This window comes from Seriola aureovittata, chromosome 9, assembly GCF_021018895.1.
Source record: "Seriola aureovittata isolate HTS-2021-v1 ecotype China chromosome 9, ASM2101889v1, whole genome shotgun sequence".
In the NCBI taxonomy this organism is placed as follows: Eukaryota; Metazoa; Chordata; class Actinopteri; order Carangiformes; family Carangidae; genus Seriola; species Seriola aureovittata.
This window is the reverse complement of record NC_079372.1, coordinates 20443123-20465074: the sequence shown is the minus strand read 5'-3', so window position 1 is coordinate 20465074 and position 21952 is coordinate 20443123. Positions and strand designations below refer to the sequence as shown.

Sequence of the window (21952 nt, the reverse complement as noted above, 5' to 3'; positions counted from 1 at the left end):
TCTGGCTCCAACAATGAGTCCGTCCCCATAGACTCCCATGTTAAAATGTCCAACTTTACAGCAGAAATAAATTTGTTTACAGCCTGGTACAAAAACTGTTTTGGTCTCTTGAGCTAATTTCCTCCTTCATGACACCTGTTTATATAACTCACCTGTTTACATTTTATTAAGGACTAAAGTTGTGAAGGAATGAGGGCGTGGTTGCTTTGAGTGACAGGTGGGTGAGCGTTTGCTTGCCACAAACCACACCGAAGTCTCTGCTTGGTTAGGGGCAGAGTCAGGAACTGCCAAGATGGCAATGGTGGAGTAGGTCACTTTGAGCTTCAAAACCGCTCTTCAGACGCCAGTGGGTGACATCACGGAGGCTACGTCTATCTTTATTTACAGTCTATGAACATGACTGGATCTCCTGATAGCTTGCATACTTGGTGTCTCCATACTGCAGGATAAACTTTAGTCCTGCTGGTTCTCAGAATAGCACAATAATATTTTAATACTTGAAAACTTGTTCAAGATGTTGTTTGTAAAATCCTCTGATTAAATTTCTAACAGAATTTGTTTAAACTTAAAAGATCAAATTAAAATGTAGTAAGAAAAGTCCAGAGAGTGCAGTGATTACCACAGAGGAAGTTCCGCTACGTTAAATCTAATAAGAAAAGCATGACGTTCTCTGACTGGGAAGCAGTGGTGCTTTCTCATCCCCAAAATTTCCTAAAATCAATTTCCAAGTTCAGACGAAGAACAGACAAGAGTCTGGAATTATTAATAGAGCACAAAGCTGTGAGATGAACATGCAAGTCAATTATTCATAATCCCTCAAATTAGAGCCTTCGTGTTGAAATAATATTCACTGCAGCTAAAAAATTTAGTTTTAAGAGATCCCGCATTCACAGAGCGTCTGTCAGGAGGGATTTCAGCATTTATTATTATTATATTATTATTATTCATACCCAACAACCATTTGGATTTTAGATTCAAGTAAACATTTGAAGACACACACACACACAGGTAGTGGAGGAAGTCATTTAATGGTGAGGAAACAGGCAGAACTGGCAGAAGGAGATAAGACACTCCTAAACAAAACAAAAAAATGACTTGGAAAAAAAAAAAAAAAAGGGTGGAGGACCAAAGGAGAAAGAGCAGGAGAGGGAGGGGTGGCGATGACTGGGGACGAGGGTGCGTGAGTTATCAGCCATGCAGAATAGTAGTACACCTCATCTTGTTATCCTCTTGTTCGGGCGGCGCGTTTTCTCGTGGAGATAACGGGCGGTTCACTCCGGATCGTGGCTTGGAGTCAGTTCGGCTAACTATGCTTTTATTTGTGTTTGAAAGATGTGAGCCGGTGGTCGTCAAGCAGGATGGTTGGTTGGTCGGTCGTTCGGTTGGTTGGTTGGTTTGTTGTCGTGTCCCGTGTTGAGTTGAGTCAGTTCATGGAGCAGGATGACACGGAAGAATGTGGACGGTTGGTCGAAGTGTTTTCACTGAGCGTGTGAGTCTCCAACAGGCAACACAGTCCTTTCGCCTTCATGAAAACACATATTTGTATTCACACTTAAAGATGTGAAGTCCTGTTAACACTTTTTAAACTCATGACTACTTCCAATTAATTACCATATTTCCATGTTCACAGGTCGTAACACTTCATGTCTTCTGAAGTTGTTTTTTCTTTCCACTGAGGCCTGCAGTAGTTTATATTTCAGCTGCACCAGTCTGCCAGCACTGAAGTGGCAAAGCTCCAGCAGTTTCTTATGTACAACCCTGGACGGCGGCCATTGGCACAGACCCGCTGCCTTCTCCTCACATGGTGTACGCCACCCAGTAGATCACGTTCACCACGGCGAACGTGAAAGGGAACACGGCCCTGGCGTAGATGTCGATGGTGTCGGCGTCGATGGGCTTGCAGACGCACTTGGAACAACACTTCTTCTTCTCCTCCTCGCTCTCCTCCGGCTGCTTGGACCTTCTCCTCCTCGGCTCGGCCTCCTCGCTGCCCCCCTCCCCGGGGATCTCACTGCTGGAGCGCTGGGTCCGGCCGTGACGGCTGGAAATCATCACGCCCTGGTTCATGCCAGTGACCGACAGGGAGAACAGAACCATGGCCTGTTTGCCGTTCTTTACGATGGACTGTGGGGAGACAGACAGAGGGACATGTAAGTGCTCTCTCAGTTCAGTTTTCAGCAGTTAGCTCATCTGCTCTCTGCTGGACCGGTTGTGTTGTGTTCAAGAAAATGAGAAAACACACTTAATATGCAAAGACAGAAATGACGTTTTGAGTCCCTCCTCCGAAAAACTGCAGCTTTTACAACGTGAATAAAACATCTTCTGCTATTTTCTTCATTACAAACACTTTCTGACAAAGCGTCTCTTGCTTTTGTCTTATTCTACTGGATAACTTTGGTGACACAGAGGTTCTTGGTCCTTTTTATTTGTCGAAACACTTGACATTTTAAACTCTAAACTTCATTTTTGCAACAAAAACACGTGATATGTAGATAAGGAAACACGACGGTCCAGAACTGCACACAGCACACATTTTTATTGATTCCTCAAATTCAAGTCTTGATTATCAAAGAAAAACTGGTTTATTGTGACCTGGGATGTTGCAGTGACATTAGTAAGTCATTGCAGTTTAACTCATATCAACACACACATATTGGTTTAAATCACAGCACAGTAATATTCAGTTTCACTCACGTTTTTTGTCGTTACCCTCATTTTTCTTTTGTTATTTCATTATTTAATTTTTCTTTATTCGAAAGAAAGTTCATTAAAAAATAAAACACAATCGAGACAGATCTTATTCTGAAGGTTTCTCCCAGTGAGATGAACGTCAGCAGCAAAGGAAACAGACAGTACGATGAGAGTCACTGTAACTCCCTGTGGAGCCATCTTCTATTTTCCCATTATGCTCTATAGAGATTCATTGTCTTGCTGAAGGTCAGTTGAATGGATCCTCGGACCCGGTCTATGTTTGAGAGGCACGCTCATTACTCACAACAACCCCCAACCCCACCCCCCCTCCTGCAGCTGAGCCCTGTTATCTGCTGATGGGAGAACATAATGGGAGTGATTTCCTCACCTCGGAGCTGAGTTTGTTGGCCTTCACCTTGGCCTTCTCTTTGAGTCGGTAGTCAGCGTTGTAGTGAGCGAAGGCGTACTCGATGAGCGCTGCAAACACGAAGACGTAGCAGATCCAGAAGTAGACGTCTAACGCCTTGATGGCCGACGCTCGGGGGAGGGAGGAGCGGGCGCTCACCATCAGTGTGGTCATGGTCAGAACGGTTGTGATGCCTGGAGAAAGAACAGAGGAGGACAGATGAGGCTGTGAAACATCTGGAGCAGGTTCTGTTCAACCATGTTGTTCAGGGGGCCACGAATCCTGACGGCTAAGGGCCCCGGACATTTCCCACAGCTATTCTCACTCTGTATGTGCACATGACACAACAAGCCACCACATTTAAAAGCTTTTATTTTTGCCACATTGCAGAAGAAGCCTCATCATTACCTGAGAAAGAAAATAAATAGGCTTCCTTTAAGGAATCAGGCAGAGTGGTTCATTTGATTTTCTGAGCAACACACGCTGCGATATTAATAAAAGTAAACACATAGCTTTCTACGATGCATCATGTCAGCTGTCTGGAACATCATTTGGTTAATTCTGACATCTCTTACTTTTAAGTGACAAACAGAAGGAAACGACAGAGGAGAGCAAAGAGAACGAAAAAGTTCCAGACGAACTGAACTTGCCTGTGAATTTGAAGCAAACAAACACAAATTAAAGTTGAAAGTTGGGAACATTTTGACAACAGACGCTGCTGTTGCTGCCTGGGACTGTGAACCTGTTTACCAAGAAGGCTGCTGCATCATTAGAGGATTTATTGCAGCAAAAATATCAGTTTTTCACATGATTTAGGTCTAAAAATTTTATTTATTTGTAATTAAACAATTTCATGGTTCAACGCTGGTGCTCCTCTGACTTTTCCTCAGCAGCAGCTTGACGTTCACATCAGTGGCTGTAAGTGAAATGTCTGAACAGCTGTTGGATGGACTGTTATTAAATTTAGTACAGCTATTTATGTCTCAGAGTGAACACTTTGTGTTTGTGTCTAAAAGTTTGCAAAACTAATGGCATTCCCATCAATTTTAGCTGTGCTTTGTGTTTAATGCTACTCAAATAGTGAATATTAGCATGCTAACATGCTAATCTAAGATTGCAAACATGGTAAACGTTACACCTGCTTAGCATCGGCATGTTAGCATAGTCATTTATTTCTGGGCTCATTGTTTTTCTTTTACTTGGTTTAACAGGTCAGCACATTTCTATTCTAGTCACAACTTTCACATTTTCAGAGAATTTAAAAGAGTCCTAATCAAACTGATACCAACCTAAGGATACACGAGCAGGGACTGCTGATTGGCTGATCCAAAAGGACACCCACGACATGGCAACCAGTAATATCGAAGGCATGTATGACTGAATGATGTAGACGCCTCGGTTACGTCTCAGCTGGAAGCGAAGACTGAGCCGAGGGAATCGTCCCGCTGGGGAAGAAGAAAACAGACGCCATGTTTAATTCCTTTAGCGAAGAAGCTAATTATCCATCAGGAAAATATCACAGAGAACGTGTGTTTGCAGGCTTGTGCCACTAGTGGCGAAACTTCAAGATGTGAGATGTTAAGTTGGTGTTGCAGACTGTTTTCCCAGCAGCAACTCCTATCATCTCCTAAACCTCCTGCCTGGCTCAGCAGCAAACCTGGCTTGATCCATTCCCTCTATGCATCAAATATAAACACAGAAGCGCCTGAAGTTAAGAAAACAAAACAAAACTCTCGCTTCAAAAAGAATCTGCAGAGGTTTCCAACATGAGACAAGCCAAGTCCAAAAACTAGTGCTTAATGCATAAAACACAGAGGAAAACGTGCAAAGGGTTTTTTCAGAGAGGTTGTTGCTGCAGCCAAACCTGACACCTGGAGAAACACAGGAAAACAAGATGAATGCTCACCAGATTTGAAGTTCATCATCTCAGTGACGAATCGATAGTCCGTGATGGTGAACTGGGAGAGCTCCAGTTTGTCCAGGCCGTGGATGTGTCTCTGACTCTCCGACCAGTGATACACGATGTCCTCTGAGGAGTAACCGTCTGGGGTGAAATGACAGATGATGACCAGACATTTAATCAGCGCAACCCACAAGTGCTGAGCACGTAGCATTTTTCTCCCCGGCGCTGAGGAACGGTCGGAGCTCGTGATAATAACCCTTTATGGATGTCAGTGCGCTTGGACGGCAAAACGTTTCAGTAGTAAATCAAGAAAACAAATGTTTTTGTGCTACAGGATGTGTGGAGGAGAGCTGAAGGTAAACCACAACTTACAGCTTTCCAGGTCCAGCATGCACTCCTGTTCATCCATGGGATACTTGGTCAGGTCCATGTCACACGCCACTGTTGAAGTGATTCTAGGGAAGAAAAGAAAGAAACTCTTCTTCATATTCACACAGTTGGATCCATTCATATCTGGTATCTTTCCAATGAAACTAGAATCCTGTATTGTCAGCTGAACAAGAGCTCAGTGATTTATTAGAGGGGCTGTTTGTGAGCTTTCTCTGCCCCTGGACGAGGTTTCTTGGCGAGAGCAGGCGGCGGTGGTTGTCGCTCGCCAGCAGCTTCAGCCAAGACAAGAGGTTATAAGATAGAGCTGCAGGGATGGCGTGTTTTTTGTTGGTCGACCCGGATGTTGGCGTCATCCCGGTTCCCTCAACAAAAAAACTGTGTGACAAACAACAGTTTCTGATCCTGACAGGTTCAGTTCAGCAGGTTCACCTTCACTCATGAAGCCTAAATACAATCAACAGAAGTAAAAAGCTAATGTTAGCCTATAAACCAAAGACACCACGGTCACATGACTTCAACGTCATCACCACCGAACTACAACTTGTAGTTTGGTTCTCTCTGACAACCGCTGTGGTCTCATTTAGACACTTGTTAGCCTTTTTTAACAGATGTAGAAGCTTAAAGAAAATCAGGACTGGAGTAATTTACTGATGTATTTTATGTCGTTTTATGACCTATTCAAAAAAAGTGCAAAATACAACTAACTCCTGGGTTTTAGGACTCATTCCTGCAGCGCTCCATACACCTTCTGAGCTTCGCTGCGTCTCCAGGCAGATCGGAGGCCGCGGTGAGTCGCTATCTGAAAGTGACGACGACGGAGGCTAGCTGGTTAGCGCGCTAAGTTCAGTAAAAGAAAAGACATGATAGAGACAAGAGTTAACTTTGGTGTTTCTTTTTAACATTTCTTTAAACCTTAACCACAGAGGTGAAAGATTAGAGAGCAGCAGCAACTGTGGCCCAGGGCTTGAACTGGTTTTGATTTTTGTTCAAATTTCATGGTTCCTTACCTACTATTACACACTAACGCCTGATTTTAGCTCTTTCGATGATTTCTTTGCCTTCACCACAAACACAGATTGTTTTAAGTCCAGGAAGTTACCACAGGGTAAACAGTTTATTCTCAGATTGTCCTGAGAGACGTTGATGCATAAAGACAACAAACAAGACACAATCTGTGCTCCCAAATGTCTGCGAGATGCAGTCAAAAGCTTAAAAAGAGGATAATTGAAAATCTGAAACGAGCAAGAATAAGAATGTAGAAGGTCCCCATCTAGTCCCCAGATATATAAACTGGAGCGGTGAGGAGTCTCGCCGGTGGACTGTTCGCTCGTACCGGCTGCTGTACAGAATGACCCCATTGGGCTGCAGGCGGATCAGCTTGTTCTCCACGGTCACGTCGTGGAACCAAGCAGATTTGGCGTTGACTATGAAAGTGTCGGGGAGCCACAGCTTGTCCACGAAGCGACTGTCCAACCCCAGCGTCTTGTTGGTGTGATTGTAGGACAGGCGGTCATCGTGCCAGCTCTGCCGCAGGAACACGGTCATGGTGTATTCCTGCCAGGAACAACAACAACACGCGCACACACACACATACACACACACACACACACACACACACACACACACACACACACAAATATAGCGGCTGAGTCATGGGCATGAGCTGTACAGTATTAAGAGAAAAAAAAGGTTTAAAGTTATTTCTTGCTTCACTACAGTCACTATAGAGCCAAATAAATACAAAACTTAAAGGGAAACTCCACCAATTTTATCCATGGAGATATGTTTCTTCAACACGAAGAGCAGCTTTCAGCCTGTCAACACTTGAATAATGTCTTTTGTGGCTTTAGAAGAGTTTTGTCAACTCTGACAAAAATTACAGGAAGTGTGAGATTCAGTATTTTTGGAGCTTGACCCAGAAAAAAAATCAGAATATCTTGTCCTCTTCTTAACTGAGTGCAAAAGTAAATTGCTGGACAAAGTCTTTAATTATTTTAATTTGGTGGAAAATGTTTTATCAAATATGTTTATTGAGCCAAAGGAAGTTACACAGACAGTAAACTGTTATAAAATGATATTAACATACATTCACAGGTATAAAACAGATGGTTTAAAGGTATAAAGATTGTCCCTGGGATTTGAACATTATCCAAGATAAACAAAAATAAATAAGTGAACAAATAATGAAATAATTACACTAGATGAAAATTGACAAAAAAATAAATGTGTAAGTGATAAATAACAAATAAGGGATTAAAGATGAATCTGAACGTAAGAGTGGAAACAACCTTTATCTTCCCTCTTAGATTTCCTCATTTCCTAAACCTCTCCTGTTTCTCTGTCCCTTAAAGAAACAGTGTAAACATGGGTTTCAACTGGGAAAACTATATGTGTAAGGTGTAAAATAAAGGGTTGCCACATAATTTGGTGGAAATCTAAAACCATTTATTAGAAATCTACTTATTATGCTTCACTACAGCGGAGGAAAAAGCTGATTCTGATGTCATCTGTATCAAACCCATCACTCTTCTATTTGTAAAACACCTTATGAATTTACCCTGATTTTCATCTTTGGTTGTTGGACTTTCTTTCAAATATTGAAGCAGGAAAAATGATGAATTTGTTTGTTTGGACTAGAATCAAAGCCTCACACACACGACATGAATCGTCCCACCAGCTTTTGGTTCTTACGGCACGAAATCCATGAAAGTATCAAATTATCTAACAACTCAGCCGATGTGTCACACATGTTCACACTGAGTACTTTCAAACCCTCAAGTGGGATAAATCAGGATTATGCAAATAGAGAATCTTTGATCTTTGCTGCAGTAAAGTGGAGTTTAGGGACGATAAAGAACATCAGAGGGAGAAAAAAAATTAAAAATAAATAAAAACAGGGAAGGAGAGAGAGTGACCGTATACTTTACCATGTTGGCTTCGGAGATGTGGTCAATGCTGGCCACCTCGATAGCCATGGCCACGTTCACTGGTGGACCTGCGGGGGGAGAAGTGAGAAAAGAAGGCAAACGTCCCCCGTCCCCCCCTACACACACACACACGCACACACACACACACACACACACACACACACACACACACACACACACACACCTTCTCTGCTCACTCTGGATCCATCAGTCCCTCCCATCCTCACTCCCATCACCCATCTGTTTCCCTCCCACGTCTCAAGCACTCCTACAGCGCATAGAGATTAAGCATTATCCAGTTTAACCATGCTAAGTGGCACATCACACTGTGGGCATTCAGAAACAGCACTGGGCTTTCATGGACTCACGCACACACACACACACACACACACACACACACACGTCGTAGTGTCTTCACTTCATAGTTTGCCATATGATTAGCATGGAGTGATCCCCTGTGATCGGACGCTCGAGGGCAGAAACTACGAGGCGGCTCTCTGATGCAGAACAGAAAAAAGGCTATTTATACTGAACATTAAGGAATCATACATTCCCATTCCCCACCAGTCAACACCGTCCCATAACCGACTCTGCTAAATGATATTCTATTGACCATGCACTGCGTGTACAGTGTGAGGTGATTTACAGTGGCAGGTTTACTGTACGCCAAGGTCAGCAGGGGAGATGAGTTTGGCTGATTTACATAGCATCCTCCAGTGGCGGTGCACGGATTAATAATAACATATTCGTCTTACAAAACGCCATTTACGCTGCTATTTATAAAATGGAAACGTTTGCATTGTGCACGGTCTCACCATTAATCCACTGCTTTGTTTATGTAAATTCATTTTGTTTCATAAAACTTTAATGCAACGTACGTTACACAAATGAGGCCAGATTCACAAATGTGTCGTGTGCCGTGCAAATGCAGTAACAGCGCATTTGCAAACAGCATCCACAAATGTATTTGCACTCGGGAAATTATACCAGCACTTAGCTACTGATACATGTTGTGGCCAAAAGAGCTGAGCAGCAGGAAAGATGTAGTTTTCATTTGCTTGTGCTTTGTCAAGTTGTAGTTTTGTTGAGCTCTCTGGGCCACTGTAGATGTAGCATAAATAAATTGAAGCATTCCCACCGTGCTGCTGAACACGGTCCTGGTTGTTTTAGGGATATTCTTCCAATGTTTTAATGATATTTAACTCTTATTTTGAAAGTCTGGAAAAATTATTTAGGGGAAAAAAAGGCATCTGCCGATTTATAAATGTAATAATGTAATATAAATGAATATAGTGTAAAAAAATGTTTTCCAAAATACAGTGGGATTCACACAATATGCTAAATATTAATCATATTAATAAAATTATGTGCATATGGAATTCTGAGTTCCCCATCGAATGATTGGGAAGAAAAAGCTCCACAAATATCATTTAAGATGGATTTATCTCTCCCAAGAAAAATCTAAATATTGTTTTATATAACGGATTTTTGCATCAGCTCCAATGTGAAATCCACTGGACTGCTCCAAAAAAATATTTCTGAGTGCAAATTCATATTTGTGAATGTTATTTCATTTACAAAACAAATTTATGAATCTGTTTTTTTGTTTAGTTTTATTTGTGTAAGTTTCGTGTTTATTTGATGTTTTATGACACAAATATAACTCCACATAAAAGGCCATGAGATATGAGTTGAATGAAGGGAATTACCCCAAATAACACACATGATTCCCTAATGGTCATAACAGCCCTTCCTCCTGGAGCTTCATGTTCACATTACATCAATAGGAATGTAGTGACCACATGATGCTGCGTTATGATGATCAGTGTAGGCGTGTAAGTGCACAGGGCAGTGTGTGTGTGTGTGTGTGTGTGTGTGTGTTGATAGCAGCGCTCCTGATCCACATTTTCACCTTTGCTCAGCTGAGTTAAGCTGTGAGATTGAGAAATCTATCGCTGTGGTCATTGGATGTTTCACATCTTGCAGCCATTCTTAGCAAAGTCTCCAGAGCAGTGCACATTGTTTGCACCACCCGCCTCCCTCTTGTCTTTGAAGGGCATCGTCCTCGATAATCCCTTCAGCAAAGCGTCTCTTCACCTAAATGTTTTTTTTTTTTGTGTCCTTAACAAACGATTCACCTTAACTGAAGAGTCGGAGCAGGTGTTTACGGAACTTAAATACAGATTTGTTCTAATCTTGTGCAAGAAAGAAAGAAAAATAAAGACACCTCTCGGGATAATGGAGCTGGAAAATGAGATGTAAACGTCCATGTTGGCGTGTCTTGGTCAGGTTATGCTAAGGATGGCTGTAAATGTGAGGGGGTGAAATGCAACCCAACGCCACGAGCAGTAGATCTCATACTCACCTCCTATCCCAGGGCGAAAATTTCTGGCATAGCCCTTCATTAAATCATCCAGATTAGGTAACCAGGATATTTCAATGTCTGTACCTACATAGTCCCCAATGTCACTCAGCATGGCCCTAGAGGAGACAAACAGCAAACACAGCAGCCTTCAGCGCTCGTCCAGCCACAGCATGAGTCCACAGGAAAACCTGGCAGAGCCTCAGATACAGTCAGGAACATACAAACATAATAAAACACGTTTTTAAATATATGACAATATTAGCTGTGAACAAAAACATTTTACAACAGAAGAGAAAACATTAAAAGTCGCTGTAGTAAAAGAGGGTTTCTCAAACCTTTCTGGCCCCTGCATGACTTCAGCTTTCGGTTAAACACACTGACGTATCATCATATCATCCTGTTTTATTTTGTAATCACTTCCCTCACTGTGTGTCTGGTGTTAGTTTTACTTCCTGTCTTTGTCCCGTTTCCCTCCAGTGTGATTGTCTGTCCCGTCCTGAAGTAATCGGCCTTAAAAACTAAATTTCAATATCAAAATATTACAAACCTACTTTATCACTTTTTTTATTTGTAGATTTGCAGATGTCCTCAACACCTGCTTTTTGCAAACATGAAATGTACACAAAAACATGTATTACATGATTATTTCATACACAATAACATTCTGAAACTAAGTGAGAGACAAAGTGTGTTTATATTTATTTACTCACTTCTTTATGTAAATGTTACGCTGTCAATCCACTTTTCCTAAATCTCCACCATGTTTTCAATTAATTATGACATTGAGTTGATTAAATTTGCAACAGTAAGAAAAAAAATGTGTATATATATAATTAATCTGCTTCATAAAACATTTAAAGAGACTTAAGTGGGATAACTTATTCATACCCTTTGTTTTTTTTGTTTTACTTTATTCAAGGCGGGGGTTTTAAATCTTTAAGTAATAGTAAATAATGGTGAGAATGTGGCGCCCTATGTGTCATCATTAGCAGCTCATCATTTGTTGGAAGTTTTTGCATGAAAATGATCAAAGACACTGAATGTCAAAAAATCTGCACATGTAATAACATGCAGAAGTCGCACTGGTTAAGACCTGGTTGACGAAGCTGACAGCAGATTCAGATCCATCAGTGTAGCTTCAAGAGTTCACACAGCTCAGTGTGAACATCACGCTGTGAGTCCACGAGCCTCAAAAGCTTTTCGCTTCAATTCAAATATTCTCACTCGACTACAGAGCTGCATTTAGTAACTTTCATCCTGATGGAGTTATAACACACTTACACACTTCTGTCTCCGGTTTGGGAGCGTGACACCTCGATTCAAACAGAACTTGTGCTTTTTTTTCATCCCACTAACCTCTCAGGAGGGAATAACAGTGAAATTAAAATCTATTTTCTGGTATAAAGGGAACCCCCCACCCCCTCTGGAGCGCTAAGGGACTGCTGCAAGGCCCAGAGCCCACACTGACAGCTTCAGCCTGGGTGTATTTAACAAGAGCAGCGCAGCTCAGATACCACCAGGTGGCAGTTTTGCATTCCTGTAAACACCCAGCATGCAGACACACACACACACACAGAACAGCACAGCGCGGACCTCTGTGTGTTTGAGTCGATGTCAGCTCAGTATCAGTCTGTTGTTAGTGCTAATGTTTCAATAATACGCTGTCACTGAATACAGGCAGAGCTTTACAAACAATACATTTCAGATGTAGAATCAAATCTTGGAGGACGTGACCGACGCGCAGCTGATAAGTGGAATAAAATTGAGGGTTTAAGTGACATTCAAAGTCACAAAGTGCCAGTGGTCGCATTGCCAAGGAAACAAGCCACATTATTTTTGACCAACAATGAAAAGCCCTTCAGTGACCTTTGAAGTCAGGCTGGCATTTGAGGAAAGTCGACCTCCTAGAAAGCAAAGCATACACCACGTACGTTGACCATCCGAAAAACTGACCTCCGCACACGGCACAACAACACAACACAAAAACATCTGGCTCTCTGTACAAACACACACACGTTTCTGCCGTGTCATTAACATTTCCTGAGCGGATCCATTTTGTAGCGGCGGATGTATTTTTAGTCTGGCAATCACTGTCACGTCTCAAAATAAATGGGAGCACTGAGTGAATTCATTAATCACTATGTGACTCCTGGATTTCTTCACTAATTGGCACTTTCTAAATTTGGAAATGAAGAGCTTTTCCTTCAAGAAATCCGTTAACACGCCAAGGTCAGACGGGCAGTGTGTGTGGAAGTGTTCGTCTGCTGGGGACAAGTCCTACAGCGTGAGACTTTTTATTATAATTTGATATGAATTTTACATTACCTCGCTGTATCCTGTCTCTGGTGATCAGATTAACAGGTTTACTGTGACTTTATAGTATGTGTCATACTTTGCTTTTTTCTTATCTTTATTGATTCCAGAGTGGTTTGGATTTATCTTTCAAATCTTTTATAACAACAATAATGATGGTTTACAAAATGATAATTAATAAATTACTTAAACAAACAGACATATATCAACACGTTTATATACATACAGACAGTCTCATTTGGTCAATTTAAGGAACTGGGTTGTCAGGTATTGATTCCAAAAATTTGAGAAATTAATCCCATATTTTAGGAAAAATAGGACTTTTTTTTTTATTTGATCATCAAGAAAGTTCATTGATCCAAAGACAATCTAAGATGGTGCACAGGTATATTTCATACTTAGTATTGCAGTCCCCAACCTTTTTAAAGCCCTTAGTGTGTGCAGTTTCGCTGCTGCGAGCTGTATTTATAGTTACAGATTACTAAATGTAACTTTTATCCCGGGCGGCAGTAAAACATATTTTCCCTTTAATGTCCAATTAATGGATTTTGACTTTCTTTACACATAGTTCTTCTGTTTTTCCTACACACGTCAGAAGCGTTTCACTTCCTGTGCACAAATGTGAAATTAATAAATCTTCTCTCCTTGATTTATTTATTTATTTATTAATAATTGCTGCATATAAGCAAGAAGAACATGTATTCGCACATGCAGGGTTGAACATTTAATTTTCTCTCAGGGGAGATTCACTTAACATTTCCCCTCTCTCTACCCTCCATTCATGACAAACAATTGATGGTGCGTGTGTGTTTTCTCTTCCTCTTGTATTTCATTTTCATCATACGTCTCTCCTGAGGCCTGGATCTCGCACCCTTCTGTTTGTGAGCTAACATTAAGCAGATGGGGGGATAAGAAGGAGGAGAGAGGGAAGACAAACAGAGACGGCCTCGCTCAAATTCATGGCGTCTTTTCTTTTGTGATCGTAATGTGCAGCACACACTAACGAGCCTAATTAGTTTTTATAGGCTGACGCTGCTCGTTACCTGAACATGTGTAAAGCGTCAGTCCCCTGATCCTCTCTCTGTCATTCACTGCTTCACGTGTTTTATTGGCATCAGTGTGAAATTACAACAACGTGACACAACAGTCACGTCAATAAAACATGAATAAGTTGCACATATCTGTGTGTGTGTGTGTGTGTGTGTGTGTGTGTTTGCACTACATTAGCTTACAGTGATAATAAATAGGGTCTCGGTTGCTTTTCATCTGAGCAACAGATCTTTTTACTACATTACAATCACATTAGACACTTAGGTATGGAGTCCCAGAAGCGACAATACAGAAATATTTGAATACCTTTAATACTTTACAAAATGAATTTTGTATTTCAGTCTTGTATTTATCGTCTGATGTCTCGGTCGTAGTACACGTTTATCACTTGCCCATTTTACCCACATCCATAGAAAAGCAGAGGATACTGCGAAGGGAAAGGAGAAATTGATCGACATTTTATCGACAAAAAATAGGAAAAAATTATGTTTTAAAAATGAAAAAAGCTTCTGGAACTCCTGATGTTTGTTTGTTTTTCTTTAGTCTTTATCTCAAAATATGTCGTCACATTGTGAATAACCCACATTATAAGGCCGGTGCTCATCAACACATAAAGGATGTTTCCTATTGAGCGCGGTTGTCATTTTCTCGCAGTATTTGATGACTTGTAAAACAATTAAGCTCCTTTTTTTCATGACACTCAACCAATCCCAAGCGAGACAGAGACGTACCTAACGACCAATCACAGATCCCCGTTGTGTAGGTTTCCTACTGGAGTCATTGTTTAAGATGGAGGGAGCTGCATTTTGAGACTGTGTGTATGTTTATGTTTATACTTTTTATCTTTAGTCTGAGCCTGTTTCTTTCCTCTGCTCTTGTATTGAAAGAAATTCCAGTTGAAATCTGCAGCAGAATAAGATTTTATGATACAATAAATGTTATAGAACAAGCAGAGCTACGATTTAGCATTTCATCCCCGTGTATGGCTTTGGTTTCTTCTTGTAGGAGAAGCCATTTTTATTCTGTCAGACTCTAATAGAAGGATTTTTTTGACTTGACTGGAAATGACTGGCCTATTTAAGTTACTGTGAACGTTCTCTGTTAACTTGTTTATTATTATTATTATTATTTTTAAAAATATAAAAACCAATGATTTCAGCACAAGGAGAAAATATAATGTAGGCCATCCTAGAGAGGACATTCTCTCTCTGTACAGAGGTCAAAGATCATCTGAAGAACAGGGATGCCTCAAGTCTGAACCCTGATCCTCTGTTTATTGGATGGAGTCTCGATCTCGTCCTGATAAGTGCAGTGATGGAGTCTGCGGGATGCAGAGCTGCTGTTGGAGCAGGAAGGTTTCTCCTGGTCAGAGCGGAAACGCTGTGGGGTTCGTGTTCAGGTCAGTGAGTGTCCTCTGTGATTTTAAAGAGCCTGAAGAAACGGAGCTTTCTCCAAATTTAAATAATGTGACATTTGGTCTTGAACAGTTTCTATCACTGGATGAGCGTCATGCTTCTTTCACTGGACTAAACTAAGTTAATAAGTGTTGTGATTGTAAGATGAACTGCAGAACTACAAAATATATTTTTACATACTGGTGTTCACAGCACAGGAAAAACCTCAATTCCAATTTGTAGTTGAACTATCTACCACTGATTTTTTTTTTCTTGTTCAGTATCACAGAACCTGATACTCAGTTGTTTTTAATCATTTATTTATTTATGGTTATTGTGGAGCTCCGCTTTAATAAAGGAATAACTAGTATTTTCCTACAATGAATTATTTTTCTACACCAAATTGTTTCTATTTATTCTCTTTTAAATCTGATGATTTTATGACATATCTGTAACTTTTGAAAAGTGCTATATAAATAGGCAAATATTAATAATAATAATAATAAGAAGAAGAAAAATAATACAATAAAAACTAATAATAATGAATTCATATGTATGAGGTGTTCAGAATTTGAACATTTTTGAACATATTCAACGGGTAAATGAAACCGATTGGAGTAAACTGCTTCCTTCCACGTGGTGCATCACCTTGAATTGAGTAGGAGGCTTTTAGTGGAAGCTCTGAAGCGTCGCTGCACCACCTCACCCTGCAGCAAGAGCAGAGTCAGGCTTCAGAGCCAGTTCCTGCAGCCAGTGGAACATGATCAAATCACTGTGTTACTGGGGAAATGTACTCTCTGGACAGTGGGGGGTGGGGGGGTTATCTGCTGACTCAGCCTCTCACGCGGATTAGTCAGGACGTCGGTGTCACCTGAGTGCAGGTGTAAGGACGAGTGTGACGGACCAGAGAGATCGTGAAATGGCGGGATTAAATCCTGCTGCATCACGTCTTGCTAAACTATGATCTGGACATCTCTCATGTGTCCACAAGAAAACAAAATGTCTCTCTGCCGGAAGAGCTGACACACGACACTGAGCGTCTCTTTCCACCTTGTGAGATAAACAAATATCCTTCACACCACTGGTCAGTGAAAATATAATGAAACTGAAACAACTGCAGCTCTCATTCAAGGTCAGATTAACCCGCCACGACCCCGGGGCGAAACTGAGCCATGGGAGGAATGTGTTGATCTCCCCACTCCTCCCACTCTCTGTGCATATGATACATTTATATTTTCTGCATAATTTTTATTTGTATTTTTTTATTATATTTTGCAGAGAAACCGAGAGAAGCACTCTTGTCATGGAAACTAGCTGACACCACTTCTGTGTGAAACAGTGACCCTCTGTTTATTCACAAATAAATTTATCATCCATCAATTTACAACAAACGATGCCTGACATTCTTCTTTCCTCACTTTCCAGGCGCTGCTGTTGTTCCTTACTGTCACATAACTACAATATCTTCTTTCCACTTCCTGTCAGCTGATGGTAGCCACACTGACCCACAATAACAGGCTCTATTTAGAGGGTCAAATCCTGAGAGTCGCCGTCTACGCTGCTTCTTGTCGTGATCTACGTCCCTCCTCTCACCTTCGTCGAGCAGATAGGAGCCTCACCGTTGACTAATCTGCTGCCATCACACCTGAATAAACTGTAGCTATATTAAGACTGCAGACTCAACACTTCATGCAGCTGCTTCACAATAAAAGCGTACCGCAGGTAAACCACTCAAAGATCTCTGTTGTTATGCGGCCAACAGGGTTAGCGAACAAACTGTTTACTCATTCGAGGTGAAGCCACGAGGGAACTGGGTTGATGACAGGGTGCAGATGACGGACTCCATGTCTTTCTGAAAACATGATTGAAAACACACTTTCTATCACAGGAGACGTTTTCAAGTCAAAGCAGGAAATGAATTCATTACTAACAACTGCATTTTGGGACCTAACTGAAACAGACATTGTTAATATCATACACCTGAGGTCTATAGACATTAAAGGGGCTATGCGTAGGTTTTCTCTGCCGCCATATACATGGTTTCTTGTCAAGAGTGTCAGCCATCGTTGTGTTTACAAGACGAGAGGTTATTATATGTCCTGTCAGCAGCTCTACGACTTCAGATTGGAAGCTACAGTGAGTCGCTATCGGAATGCAGCTAGCTGGTTAGCATGCTAACATCAGTAGAGGAAAAGACGTGATAGAGAGAAGAGTTAACATTGGTGTTTGTTTCCACTTCTGCAGACAGCTGTTGGTGAGTAAAGGAATAAAGTTTGATGCTGAACTTGCTCAATGTTTCTGCTAGACTGGTAAGTAAACAGCTGTTAATGCTAATGTTAGCTATGTAGCAATAGCAAAGCTTACAACAGCTCCTTTAAAGGAAAAGGCTGGTGTCATTCTGTGCTTAAGTGAACAAAACCATAATGTTTCACTCTCTCAATACTTTCTGTCTTCTTTGGCTCTAAGCCCAAAATCAACTGGTTCCTACTGAAGATGTAAATCTTTGAGAAATGGTCACAAACATTATTTTTTTAAGTCTAAGTCACTCCTTAAAACAGCTGGACACTGCAGTTTTTAGCAAACATGAGTAAAACATTACAAGATAGTGCATTTATGGACTAAATTCAACCTGGCATTAATATACATTTGGTGCATCAGTCCTCCAACCCTCTGATACGACCCACAGGACCGTCTCCTGAAATAGCGCCCCTACAGCGGCAGACGTACCGGACCTCGGTTGTCATGGTTACAATAATAAATAAACTAATAATAAACACCAATTGTATAGAGAGCGGTGTACCTGCCTCCATCACCATGGTTACTATAAAAACGTTCATGGCTTGGTCAGGTTTTAGAAAAAATATGGTGATTTAGGTTAAAATAAGTACTTCATCAACATTGGACGGTCTTTGTTGTCATGGTTACAATAACAACAACGTGGTTACCTTTGTCGAACGGTCACGGATAATAGAAACAACATGGGAATCGAACACACTGCTCTCCTGTGTGGTATTCATCCATCCAGCACCACCTCCTCCTGACATGGACTCTGTCTCTCTTTATACTACGTCACCGACACCTTTCCCTTCGCTCCTGTCATCATTACTACGACCACTAGATGTCGCCTAGCAACTAAACGTAACCATGGGTCATAATAACCTGCTGCACAGACGACCTGGGGGCTCGTCTGGAGTGTTTCCAGCATCAGGTCTGTGTGTATGGAAATAGTTTTTGGATCTGAAGAATAATCTTCTCGATGATTAAGTCTTTTATGGTGTAAATGACAAGTATCAAATATATCATCCTACATCCACCAAGGTTAAAACAGCCAATGAGATGCTTTGCTTTCTGAAGGATTTGTAACCATACGTGTTGTTATGTTCTACATTATTATCGCTCATTATTCTGTTTGAGGTGCTGCTGCCGTCCTCGACAGTATTCTTACAGCCCCCGTGCTTCCTGCTGTCTCTGTTGCAGGTATTACACCATCAGTTCGGCTACATGCAGACTGTGTTGGTGAAGTGAAGTGAAGGGTAAGTGACACTTCAGCTGGAAAAGAAAAGCTGTGAAATACACGCCACACCAAAGGTGGCGAGGCAGAGCTAAAGCTAAGCAACTTTTATGAAATGGATAAATGAGGAGCTAAAAAGAGAACCAGTGTAATTCTGTTCTGAGAAGAGGGGGGAGGCAGTTTGCAACTTTCAGCCACCAAAGGCAAAACAGCAGTGTGTGTGTGTGAGTGCGTGTGTGTGCATGATTGTGTGTGTGTGAGTGTGAGAGAGAGAAAGAGCTGACACATAATGAGGTGCAAGAAAAAGCCTACACTCTGCATTGTACTGAGAACAAAATAATAATAACAGCAGTGACTAGAGGCAGGAAAATCCAATTACAATAGCTATTACTCCCTCTGCTGGTGAACAGCCAAGAGGGACAATAGAAGCGATTTGCCCAAATTTCACCCAGAGCTTTAACAGCTTCAGCCTTTGCCCTTTTCAGCGGAGGCATGTGGGCTTTGGGGGGAAATTGGAGCTCAGTGTAGTTGATGCTGGTTATCCTGAGAATTGGATGCTGCTGAAAGCTTATGGACAGGACCGCAGGGGCATTTCAGCTGCGTACTACAGGCCTCTATAGAAAACATAAAAGTTTAAAGCACCAGAACTCGCCATCTGGTTTAGATACACCTGGTCGACAAAAGCATACTGTTTCGTATTCAAGATATCTGTGTAATCAGGTCACGGTTAGATTAAATGTCAGTGCAGTGACTGTGTAAAAATGACTTTAAATAGCACTGAGTTAAGGGTTTTTCTCATCTCAAGAGGATCAATGCTCTCTCTTTTTGATCATCTCACTTTCACCTCACTTTACGTCCTCAGTCGAGTTCATTTTTAAAGACTAATTTTAGCAGAACGTGCACTGAGCAGGAGGCATTGTGAGCCTCATCCAGTCACATGTTTGTGATGGAAGCTGCCCATCTGACTCCAGCAGCACAACCTGCCTCAAACTCTCCAAACGGGGCATTTACATTAAAGCTGAGCAGCCCTGCTTAAATGTATTTGTCACAGAGGCCTCTTCTTATCCATGTGTGTCATGGCACCATCTGATATTTGCCCCCCCCCCCCAAATCCAACAGGCCTGGAGGTGGGTGACATTAACTGCCACACACACACAACAACACACCCACTCTCCCCAGCTTGCAGGCATCTCCATAAAAAAAACCAAAATCCAACAATCACTTATTTCTATGCATATGCATTATGCAAATGGTGTCATCAGGTCCATGTGCCCGGAGGGGAAGCAGAGCAGAGAGCGGGCTTCAGGTTGTGCGCGTGCATGGAGAAGTATTTTTATGGAAGGATACAGAAGTTAAAGGGACGTAAATTGAATGTACGCAGCTTCAGGCGTCATGTACATTAATATTAATGAGGTGAAATCGTGGGAGGCGAAGCACAGCGAGCAGGAATAAAACTGACTAGTGATTTTTAATCGATTAATATTTATTTTTCAAAAGGATCAATGATTTTCAAGGTGATGTATTGGTTGCTATAGTGTAATGCATATTAACTCTATATAACGCTTCCCTCATGATATAACCATGATTCCCACTGGTTCCTTTGCCTTGACTTTGAGTTAATGCTACATCCAACTTTTCATTCCCCTCCTGAATCTTTAGGAGATGAGAGGATGAGGAGAGGAGGAGGTCATGGATGTAAGACACCTGCAAGAAGTAGAAAAAAAAAAAAAGAAAAAGCAAGGCTGATCTCACCTGGTGAAAATATCCCCTCCGACAAAGAGCAGGGCAAGACTGGAGAGCAGGAAAGTTGGGACCTCCATTCCACTGGCTTTATGATAAATAACAGTTTTATAACAAAAAAAGAAGAAAAGTTTCCCGGGTTTGGAACAATAGACGACTGAAGCCACAGAGTTTTATTTTAGCGCGCTCTTCTTCTCGTGATCCGGCGCCGCGGAGAAGAAAGTAAAGAGAAGCGCTGACACTGCTGAAGATGCTGAGGATGATGATGATGATGATGATGATGATGAAGATGGTGGTGATGATGATGATGACCCCATGATCAGCTGTTCCCCGATTCCTCCACGTCCAGGAGGAGCGCACATGAGGAGAGAGCGCACCTATAAGGAAAAAGAAGGGGGAAAAAAAAACTCCCGGTCCGACCGCTACAGCGCAACGATCCACCGCCGCTGCCGCTACCGCCGCTTGTCCCCCAGCAACAGAGGAGAGAGAGAGAGAGAGAGAGAGAGAGAGAGGGAGAGGGAGGGAGAGGAGAGAGAGAGAGTCACTAATCTGTCGATCCCTCTGTTGCTTGGCCTCTAAACGTCAGATTCAATCTGGACACGGAAGGCGGGGGGGGGGGGGGGGGGGGGACGCCTGTCACGAACATAAGACTTCATCATATTATGTAATGTTTGAGACATCCGAATAATCTCCATTAGACAATTAGTGTCTCAGATAAAGTTTGTGGATCTCTCTGGTGGAAACAGCAGAGGCTTCACACCGAGGGACCCACTGCAGCCCACAGTGGGTGTTAGGGGAACCCAGAAGAACCCAGAAGAACCAAGAAGAACCAAGAAGTCCTTCAGTTGGTTCAGGGGATAATAAAGAGTAGCAGGTAGAACTGTCATTACATACACTGCTTGGTTAAAAGTCACCCAGTTTAGGTTAAATAGCGGTCGACTCAGCCATGGGGTGTTTTAACCCAGCAGGGTCGGGTCAAAGGTTTGACCCGCGGCATGTTGGTAAAAATTACTTTGTCGTTGAATTTAAGCTTCCAAAAAACAACCCAAATTCTGGGACTTATTTAATATCCATAAACTTCTGCTGGTTGATGTTAAAACTCAATTAAAATTGTTATAAAATGATGAAACAATGAAACAAGCGCCATAATGTCCCAGCTAATGAAGTTAGCCATGTATAAGTATATATATAAGTATAATAAAAATGTATAAAATTAATTTAAAATCTATGTTTCTCATTGTTTTTCTTCTGGAAGCCTAAAC

At 41.6% G+C, this 21952-nt stretch overlaps 1 protein-coding gene across 1 annotated transcript; it reads right to left on the bottom strand.

Moving 5' to 3' along the window:
- Positions 1–1009: 1009 nt before the first annotated feature.
- gabrd (gamma-aminobutyric acid type A receptor subunit delta) lies at positions 1010–21176 on the bottom strand. The gene is made up of 9 exons (XM_056385414.1): positions 20703–21176; positions 10683–10798; positions 8318–8385; positions 6724–6944; positions 5373–5455; positions 5004–5141; positions 4387–4542; positions 3080–3291; positions 1010–2124 (listed from the first exon to the last, which is right to left on the bottom strand). The coding sequence occupies exons 1-9, from the start codon at positions 20768–20770 to the stop codon at positions 1798–1800; spliced, it is 1389 nt and encodes a 462-aa protein (XP_056241389.1). The 5' UTR covers positions 20771–21176; the 3' UTR covers positions 1010–1797.
- Between the last annotated feature and the right edge of the window lie 776 nt (positions 21177–21952).